The 10,246-nt window shown below is 35.9% G+C and overlaps 2 protein-coding genes across 2 annotated transcripts; both read right to left on the bottom strand.

Annotated features, from left to right (window-relative positions):
* Positions 1–361: 361 nt before the first annotated feature.
* Positions 362–4,166, bottom strand: LOC143622732 (asparagine--tRNA ligase, cytoplasmic 1-like). The gene is made up of 6 exons (XM_077093794.1): positions 3,658–4,166; positions 2,175–2,765; positions 1,842–2,098; positions 1,634–1,763; positions 1,442–1,500; positions 362–759 (listed from the first exon to the last, which is right to left on the bottom strand). Exons 1-6 carry the CDS (start codon positions 4,138–4,140, stop codon positions 576–578), a joined length of 1,704 nt encoding a protein of 567 aa, XP_076949909.1. The 5' UTR covers positions 4,141–4,166; the 3' UTR covers positions 362–575.
* Positions 4,167–7,143: 2,977 nt separating this feature from the next.
* LOC143622693 (large ribosomal subunit protein mL54-like) lies at positions 7,144–9,329 on the bottom strand. The gene is made up of 2 exons (XM_077093764.1): positions 9,193–9,329; positions 7,144–7,718 (listed from the first exon to the last, which is right to left on the bottom strand). Exon 2 carries the CDS (start codon positions 7,707–7,709, stop codon positions 7,323–7,325), a length of 387 nt encoding a protein of 128 aa, XP_076949879.1. The 5' UTR covers positions 7,710–7,718; positions 9,193–9,329; the 3' UTR covers positions 7,144–7,322.
* Positions 9,330–10,246: the final 917 nt, after the last annotated feature.

The following is a 10,246-nucleotide window of genomic DNA, read 5'->3' as shown; positions in this document are numbered from 1 at the left end:
TAACACTGATTGAGAGATCATCCATAGCCCGAGCTGCATCGGGTAAAGATGGCGGCATCCTCGCACTTAACATGTGCGACGGTGGCCCCTCTCATCCCTAGCACTTGCCAGCTTCAATCTCCATGGTTCACTAGCAAGAACTTGACAGGCCTCGAGCTTATGTGAGGATAAAAACTAAGCAAGCGTGTTACATGCCATGCACCAATGATAAATTACAGCTCCAGGTATAAAAAATGTGGCTAGTGGGCATGGCTGATGAGGTATCCTATTTGGTCCAGCCAACTGAGCTAGTGTTAGATGGTCATTCTACCATCATGGATTCTAAACATTTCAGTCCTGCTATATTTGTTACAGCCGAAATATAAGTTCTAATCTTTACTTGCCAACAATGCATGCTCTAATTTGTCAAATATGGGAATAAAACAAGGTTTTAACCACACCAGTTAGTAGAAACAAAATCTTACAAGATGTGCATATAAAAACTGGTCTAGCAATCAAAATGCTAATAAATATCAAAAACAAAAGGAATAATCTGGTGTGATGAGATTAGTGTATTTATATGGTCCCATGTATCTTTAAAGATCTGCCCTTCCTGGATACCTTGGAAAAGGGATTACATCCCTAATGTTGTCGATCCCGGTTGCAAAAAGAATCATCCTCTCGAACCCTAGACCGAACCCACTGTGTTTCACGGTCCCATAGCGACGCAGGTCAAGGTACCACTCATATGGCTCAAGTGGCAGACCCATTTCAAGAATCCTGCATACAAATTGGACACAGGTTAAAAAAAGTTTTTAGTCCCAGCTCAATCAGGCTGGATGGTGTTGATTTGACCCACAAACTTTCATCTTTATATAAAACAATATTAAAGACTGAATTAAAAGTAAACTTTTTATAGGGACCCATTTCAGATAAACCAGAACCACAATTAATCCAGTTGTAAGTTCATGGGTCGAAAATGCAACTGATTTAAGCAAGCATGCAAACGAGCCAAGCCGCTCATGAGTTACTCGAGATCAGCTCACTAAAAGCAAAAATTGATCCAGCTTAAACAAGCCCAAGCTAGGGCCTAACTATAAGATTGTTTAAAAAACGAGCTTGAGCTTTAGACCAAGCTTCACTTATCGAGTTCAAATAGGCTAGCAAGCCTAAACGAGCTATTCTATTACGTATTTTTTAACATGTTAAATATATATTTATGTAACATTTATTGTTACATATAAAACTATAAAAAAACAACTAAATGATTATATTTGTGTTGCAATAAAATCAATAGAAAAAAAGAGCTGAGCCAAGCCCCACCCAAGCTCGAGCTTTAAAAATATGCTCGAAGCGAGCCAAACTCGAGCTCTCATAAGTTAAACAAGCCGCGCTTAAGCTTAGACGACCTTGGCTCGAACTGTTTTATGAGAATTAGATAAGTAGTTTTTGCTTCTCATACCTTTCTTTGATGACTTCATAATTCTCTTCTCTCTGGCTTCCTCCAATAAGTTCACCAACCTATTAATACAACAGAATATTAGTGTAACATACACAATATTGCATAATGTTAATAGTTCTGCTAAATGATTCATCAAATACATATATAGTTGTATAAAGCAACCAAGAATCCCTTAAGAAAAGTAACTTTTACCTTTGGCACAAGAACATCCATAGCAGCTACTGTTTTCTTATCAGGGTTGACTTTCATGTAAAAAGCTTTAATCCCTTTAGGATAGTTGTACACAATCACAGGTGACTCGAATTTAGTTTCGGTCAAGTATCTGCACCACATAAAATTGCAAAGTATTAGATTAGTTAAATGAATACAATTAGGCAGTACAACAAATATAGAAACGCACTTCTCATGTTCAGATGCTAAATCAATTCCCCATTCTACTTTATTCTCAAACTTGTGGCCTTTAGCAACAGCTTCCTCCAGAATTGCCACTGCTTCGGTGTATGAAAGGCGTACAAAGTTAGTTGAAGCAACCATTTTTAGCCTCTCAATAGCCTTCTTGTCAAATTTCTCAACCATAAATTCCATATCATCAAGACAGTTGTCAAGTAACCATTGGCAAAGAAACCTAACATACGCCTCTGCACACTTCATATCATCCTGCATAAGTGTTTAAATATGTATTAAGCAAGGTCAATAAAGTTTCAAAAACCTCAATACAACTAACTCTTCAAACCTCTATATCAGCAAAAGCTATTTCAGGCTCAACCATCCAGAATTCAGCAAGATGGCGTGATGTGTGAGAATGCTCAGCTCGGAACGTGGGCCCAAAAGTGTAAACACTGCTAAGTGCACAAGCAAAAGTCTCAACTTGAAGTTGGCCCGAGACAGTTAAAAAGGCTTGACGAGCAAAGAAATCTTGAGCATAGTCAATCTTCCCATCTTTCTTTGGAATACCAGGCTTCAGCTTAAATCGTTCTTCAACCTTTGATAAATTCTCTTTAGCTTTAGTAAGTTCAGCAACAGCAGCTGTTATTTCAGGTTTACCAGCTTTATCAGACTTTAATTTTGCAACAACTTCACCTTTTTCCTTCACAACACTTCGGGCCAAATCAACATCTTCTTGTGATGGAGGAGGATTCTTGATTAACTCTTTTTCCACTTTCTCTGCATCATTAATTAACGTGGTCACCTGAAACATTTCTCCAGCACCCTCACAATCACTAGTGGTGATAATAGGTGTATGCACGTAAAGAAATCCGTGTTTCTGGAAGAACGTGTGAGTTGCATAAGCCAGTGCGTTACGAATTCGAGCAATGGCAGAAATCTGAAACAGTGACATCATAGATTATGATCAGTGACACCTTAAAACATAATAACCTGCTAGAATTAACATGAATCTATATACATGATGTGTAGTTAGTTGATTTTGTTAGATTTGATTAGTCTTTGCTCTTTCCTTGTAGCATCTCCTCATATATATTAGAGAAGATGATTAGCTTTGTATTAATCAATTTAATCTAAAAAACTCAGCTAACCGTATATAATTACAACTTTACAGTACACTTTAACCTAGCCAAATTGGATATAAACTGTAACTAGAAAGTAATAAGATTAACAAATAGAATGAACATAAAAATTTCTTGTACTGTTTAACAGAGAATTCGTTCAATTAAGTAAATGAACAAATACGGACAGAGGCCATGTTCATTCAACTGTGTTTGCGAACGTTCAATGATGTGTTCGTTTACATCTGGTTTTGTTTGTTTATTAAAGATTTTAAATTTTAATACTTTTAATGATCTTTCTACTCTTATCATATAGATTTAAGCAAAATCATTAACGATAAAACAAAAACACTTTTGAGTATTATGTGATTAATTTATACAAAAAATTAGCATATGAATGTCAAAAGAAACACCACCACAAACTTGGTAGCCAGACAAACAATTGAGCGATTGACAATGCCCCATTTCAATTAGTCAAATCAAATAAAACAATGTTTGCGCCTATTTTGTTTGTAAGTTTGTTCATGTTCGTGAACACTTCATTCCCGAAAAATTTTATTTTCTTATTAAATGTATAAAATTCCATTCGGCATTGCTCGGCTAAGTTCATTACTTCATTTACGGCGCTAACTACCACTCAACTAGAGACTTAATTACAACATTTCTACACAACATAATTGCAATACGCACATTATTCAATTAAAACCTTACAGTGTTAGTTCTCGGTCGAAGATGCACATAATCCCTTAAAAATTCAAGCGTCAACCGAGTCTTCGGCAACGGATACTTAGCCGGATCCACACTCCCAACCTCCAAAACCTTCGTAACCTTCAGCTCAATCGACTGCTTCCCCTGCTTATCCTCGGGAGGCATCTGCAGCACACCTTCCACGTGCAGGCACGTGCCAGTAGCCGTAACCTGACCTAACGGCGCCACGTCAGCGTAAATAATAAGCTGCAGGTTCGCCGGACATGATCCGTCGTTAAGTTCGAGGAAAGCGAACGAGCCTTTGCCTTGTTCCCGCCCTTTCTTCACCCAGCCGCCGACTTTTAGGGATTTTCCGGCTAAGCCGGCGCCGGCATCGGCTCGGGATAGAATTGAGCGGATGAGAACACGCTGTGAGAACTCGGCTTCTTCTACGGTGTCGGAGATTGTTAGGTTGTTGATGGGTAGGGTTATAGCTTCTTCTGCCATTGTTGGTGGAGGATTGAAGGAAACGAGTGAATAAGGGTTTGTTTGTGTCTAAACCCTAAAGTATCGTTGTTGGTGCTAAGTTTGGGTGAAACGCATATACAGTCTTAAGATTTTGTTGTGTTGTATAATGGCCCCTCGTGTTATGGTTTGGTTAATTATCATTTACTCTATTTAACTAATATCAATGTTTTAAAAAAGGTGTGTACCGACCCGTTGAGCCGGTTATACTGGATTTTGATAAAGAAGCCGGTATTTAGGGTTCGGTATTTTTAAAAACAGTTTGCTTGAATATCATACTGCCGGGAATACACGACAAATCGGTTTAAACCCGGGGGATTTTTTTATATTTTTTGGTGGCCCATGTGGTTTAAAAATGACTTTTAACCTAGCAGATAAGTTGAAACGACCGGTAATCAACCAATTTTGTATCATGTAAATTCTAGGTTGGTTTCTTTACATCTTTTGTAATTAATTAATTCGACTACAAATACAAACTTTCTATTTGACTCGACCATTTAGTCATGTGTGATGTTTGGTTCATGTGTAATGTTTATTAATGTACTTTTGGGTTATTTTTTGAGTTGGAGTTATATGTGTATGGTATTCTCTGGTAAAATATTCAACCCGCTTGAACTTCCGGAATATTCATTTCAGTTCAACCGATTTTACTATTTTTTTAACCAAGTCTGGTACGAGTAAAAACATGTTCTTAAAACATTGACTGATAGCACGTTTGTTGGTAAAATTTAAATGTGAGCCAAGAGGGATGTACATAGTTCGAATCACGCATGTGACAAGAATTATGCAGGGACCTCTTGGGGGTCCCGATTCGATTCCAACAAAGGAGAACATTGTTCTAGGTTTCGAACTCCGGTAAGGTGAGTTGTATACGGGTGTAAGCCTCTGAAAATCCCGCATCAACTAGTTACACTAAAGCCTCAAAAAAGAAGAAGCTATGTGGAATTATAAAAAATACATTTTCAATGGAATTATTTGTTTATAAAGTTATTGTTAAAAACAAGGATTAAAAATGTAAAAACACGAAACACTTTACCTAAATACTGTTACTCTAATCGAGTTTAATTTGACAATTAAGTAATATTTAATTTGGTTTTAAATATAATAATATTCATTTAGAAAATTTGCTTTTAAATATAATAATATTCATTTAGAAAGGAATGACAATTAAGAAAGAATCAAGTATTATAATCTTTTAATAAGAACGAATTAACTAAATTGAAAACGTTCAATTAGGAATGAATCAATCACCTAACTAAAAACTTTCCATAGTGGCGATTTGGCTAGAGACAAACTTTTTGGTTCCGGCGAATCCAAAGACTTTGTTGATGTTATTGGATGATGCGAGTATTAGGCTTAAACAAAAAGTATTAATTGAAGTGGTTTGCCTTACAACTTGGTGGACTCTTTAGAGATTCAGAAATAAGATTGTTTTTTAGTTGAACAAGGTTAGAAGTGGAGAGATTATCGATAATATTGTTCATTACTTGTTTATATGGTTCATTAGTAGAAATCGTAAAACTAGAGTCGCCTGGAATGAGTGGATTAAGAATCCTCTTTTGTTGATGTAAATACTCTTTTCGGCTCCGAATAGTTTGTTCGGAGCTCGGTTTTTTACTCCATCACAGCTTTTTTTTTTAAAAAAAAAAACTAAAACTTTCCATTAGAATGAATTGCATAACTGGAATGCTTTAGAAAGAATTATATAGATGATCCTGTTGTATATTTATATTTTGTTTTTAGTCTACAAATATAGAAAAATACATCATTGGTTCCAACTTTTCTAGTGAGAACACTTAACTTCGATATACTTTTTTAAAAAGTCATGGCAACATTAGTGCTCAACCATAATTGCATAAAATAATCTTTATTTAGGGAAAATAGTTGTAGATCACTGGCGTTGGGTTCACAAGTGTTGGTATTGCATGGGCCTCATTTTGATCTGCTGTAGAATGATCGAATCAGAACCTTGATGAAGGTATTTTCAAGCTCCACTACCTGGATTTTCAAGCTTTTTAAGATAAAAGGGGCATAACCATGTTTGATATTTTTACCATGAACCATGATTTCTAAAATTATTAGGTGATGAACTGATGATAAAAGGATCCATTCCAACGTTTTTATTTGAAAAGCGGAATTAAAAAAATAACTAAAAATGCATATCCTTTTGGTGGGTTTTCAGTATCTTGGATACTTTTTGTCTCAAGTATCAAAACCAAACATAGAACCTGGCAAAATAAATGGGTAAGGTTTGGATGAATCAGAACGGGTAAACTTTTGTCACCGGTCGAAATTGGTGGGCCGAGTTGACCCAAAACACTCGTATCCTATTAACACCGATGGTCGGTATGAACAGTATCGCCACTGGTAACTAATGTATAAATTGATTTGGTTTGCCTTGGTAAATCAGATTATGGGTTATGGTTCAGTGGCTTTGTATAAAAAATTAAAAACTGCCCTCTTGTTCTACCTACACAGCCTATAAACACAAGCCTACAATGGTCTTAAAAGAGTGTTTTGACTTAAGTATAAGCATAAATTCTTCTCTAAATCTTTTAACTGTCTCACTCTAATCTTCCATCTTCTGCAGCCCCAATTCGGTTCACAACAATTCAGTTCTCGTTAGTTATCTCCAAAATGCCGTTCTTCACTTGTGTCACATTCACATAGTAACATGTTTCATTCTTTTCCTAACTGACTTTTAAAAAAAACTAACGGAACGTAAAACAACTATTGTGTACCTTTACTGAAAAACAAAACAATCAAATATAGAAAGTTTCACATAAAAGTTGTGAAGATCTTAAGTGAGATGACAGGCAGCGCAGTCAGGAGTTATTGGCCAAAGATCTGATTAAGAGAGGGTGTATGTTTAGACGGGAGTTAAATGTTTGTTTTTTCTTGCCTTATACTCCTTTTTACTCAACCAGTCTGGTCTAGTGATACTAATACCCATCAATAACAATAAGATGACAAAAAAAACAGGATAATTACTCAACTAAGATGACAAATGTCCAATATCAGTCATTATTAAAACATATTCGCATGAACGAACCAAAGAGGATGAAGGATGCAGACTTAAAGACAAAAGTGCAACGTTTATAGTACGATGATAAGCAATAATCATCTATTACATACCTAAAATTCTTGACGATTTCAAATTCAAATCAGTTCTTGGCTCTGGTAGTGTTGTTTTCTTTGATTCTTGCCCGATTATCAAGCTTCACAAAACGCTTCAGGTCTTCATAAGGAAGAGTTTCTATATTTTTCCTTCTAAGCTCACTCAAAGCCGGTTTCTTGTCCAAAAGGTGCCATAGCCACTCTGGATATTCAGAATCAGGTAGTATTTTAGGGTCGGTTCCATCTTTAAGGATATTTGCCCCGACAACCGTTGTGGATTTGACTTCTTTGCTTAAAGTTGACTGTTTTGGAGCATCTGAAGCAGCCGCTCCTTTGCTTTTCTTGGATTTAGCCGCGCTAGAAAATGCTCTAGAAGCTCCTAGTCCACTGGTCACAGGAAGATTTCTCAATGACTTGATGCAGTTCATTGCCATGTCACCTTCCTGCAAATGAAGTATAGAAACTGTTTACGTCTTAACAACCAACACAACCGGTTCCTGCAAGAAAGATCATGTAACGATTTTGCACTTGCTTCATGGATTATTTGATTAAACCATTTGTATATTTCTTGTAACCTTAGTTATCCTATGCAACTACAAAAGCATATATCTAGGACATATCTATATATATTTATGTTCACACGCACAAAGTTAAGCTATTGAGCTTCTTTTTTAAGGTTTCGACGATATATAAGAAAAACTAGTATCTTTTTATTTATATATCAGATGTTGAGACATGAGCTACTAAAACCACATACATGGAGACATGAAGAAATGGGTTACGATTAATAGGTTATGTCACACATCAAATCGGAACAACTTTCGGTTCATCAGTTATGGCTTAACCGAACCATCAAATGAAGGTTTCATTTACTATTTGATTGATGCTGATATTTGTTCACCCCTGCTAGTAGATGGGCAGGTGGGCTAACAGATCATTATTAGTATTAGGGATGAACATATAACCACACTAATCAAATGGTAAATAAGCCGAACAATTAATCGATGGTTCGACTAACCAAAAATTGTGGGTTGATTTCAGATTTGATGTGTGATATAGCCGATTGAATAATAAGTTAACAGCCTAAACTAATTGCCCATTTCTTCCCGTAACCATGTATGTCGTCTTAGAGACTCAAATCTCATTATCTTATATATAACTAAAAAGTTACTAGTTTCTTTGATATAATCATCAAAACTTACAACGAAAATAGCCTAACTTTGCGCAAGCGAACATCCAGATCTAACCAACATATATGTTTTCTACAATTGCATATGATAACTAAGCTTTATAAGAAATACACCATCCGTTTCATCAAATAACCCATGAAGAAATTGCAGGATTGTTACACAATACATTCCTGTTTATGTGTGAGCTTAGTGTTGCTTGTGTGTTCTATAAAGACAACATGTCATGAGTTTTAAACGCTTATTCACATAATCATCAAAGAGAGCAAAATCGAATATTCAAAAATAGCACATGGAACCATACAGAGCAACAACTCAATTCCTCAAAGACAACAATTTTATAAACTACGATTCTGCAACTTAGCAAACTCGTAAACAATTTGAGTGCATGCGAATAAGAATTTTTGAACTATGATTACTACAGGTAAAAGCTAAAATAAAATATATCTCACAATAAAAGTAAATTTTCATCAAAATTAACAAACTAAACCAATTGAAATTTGTAGCAAGCTGACAAATTTGCAAGCAATAGAAGGATTTAATCTAATAAGTAATAACATTCATCAACCATATATAAAAAACACATCGGAAAAGTAAACATTTCTTGTCTTCATGTTTGCAATAACGGATGTCTGAAACTTAATTAATAAACCAGAAGATGCATAGAGTATTAGAAGAATAGGACAATCAATTGAATATAGAGTATTAGAAGAATAGGACTATCAATTACCACAAATCGTCAAACGAGTCTCGATTCTGAATCCGGGTTTAAGCTTGAATACAGGTAACGCAAATGCAGAAGATTTGCGTACTCACTCACGAAAGCTTAAGCTAGGGTTTTGTCGTGTGGGTGGGTTTTTTATTTTTCGTTACGGGTTACCCGTGTATCCACGCCTCATTTTTTATGGTTTTTATTTATTTAAAATAAAACTCGCCATCCGTAACTTCGCTCCATAAAAACTCAAATAAACTAGCTAAAATAAAAGGGGTGTTTGTGCGAGTTTTCAAACTTGTTTATTTTTATTTTATTCTTGAAAAACACAATGTGTTTGACAAAACTCACTCAAAATCTTTAAAATGAAGTTTTTCAAAATTGTTTTTGCTTTTAAAAATCAAATAAGCAAAATTTAAAAGCTCACACAGACACTCATTAACTTGATTTAAAATAACTTGAGCCGAGCTGGATCATTTCTGTAACCGAGCTGGTCTCTACCCAAGCTCGGCTCGGGTCATGGCTTGGCTCGTTAGCTCGATCTTAGGCATGTTTAACTTCATGCTCAAGCTTGAGCCGAGTTGCCTTGTTTAATTTCAAGCTCGAGCATGAACCCACCGTGGCTCGACTCGGATACATCCCTCGTCCTAGACTTTCACATGCTAAACCAATTATGATTATTTTTTTTGTGCAATCCCAAAGTTACCGCTATGAGTTAAGGTTATTCTAATTTATTCATACTTCAACACGTTTATACATGTATATTTTGAAAACAATGGATGATACTAACAAACAAGTTCGATTTGCATTACAATTTTAAAGAGTTTTAGGTAGGGGCGAGCAGTTACAGTCCTACCCGAAACCAGACCGACTCACCGACAAAAACCAAAGCCAGACCTACCCTACAGCTCGGGTGGGTCTCGGTCCTCAGATTATCCAATTTTCGGTTTCAGGTTTGGGTTCGGCTCTAATCCCGCGACTTCTACATGAAACCCGAACCAACCCAACCTACCTAAAGTGAAAAAACCCATATGATATGTTGCCCAACCGATCGTTAATGGGCAAGATTCAA

This window comes from Bidens hawaiensis, unplaced genomic scaffold (assembly GCF_021521415.1).
Source record: "Bidens hawaiensis isolate Kalapana, Puna unplaced genomic scaffold, B.hawaiensis_p1.1 tig00003241_1, whole genome shotgun sequence".
NCBI lineage: Eukaryota > Viridiplantae > Streptophyta > Magnoliopsida > Asterales > Asteraceae > Bidens > Bidens hawaiensis.
The sequence above is the reverse complement of the archived record's forward strand: the minus strand, read 5'-3'. Positions and strand labels throughout refer to the sequence as shown.

What these genes read in the sequence shown, in the direction of transcription:
- LOC143622732 (XM_077093794.1), bottom strand. Translation starts at nt 4,140, where the DNA reads ATGGCAGAAGAAGCTATAACCCTACCCATCAACAACCTAACAATCTCC. An exon ending in TTCGACCGAGAACTAACACT is followed by an intron (nt 2,766 to 3,657) that starts GTAAGGTTTTAA and finishes TCACTGTTTCAG; the next exon opens with ATTTCTGCCATTGCTCGAAT. An exon ending in TTAGCATCTGAACATGAGAA is followed by an intron (nt 1,764 to 1,841) that starts GTGCGTTTCTAT and finishes TATGTGGTGCAG; the next exon opens with ATACTTGACCGAAACTAAAT.
- LOC143622693 (XM_077093764.1), bottom strand. Translation starts at nt 7,709, where the DNA reads ATGGCAATGAACTGCATCAAGTCATTGAGAAATCTTCCTGTGACCAGT.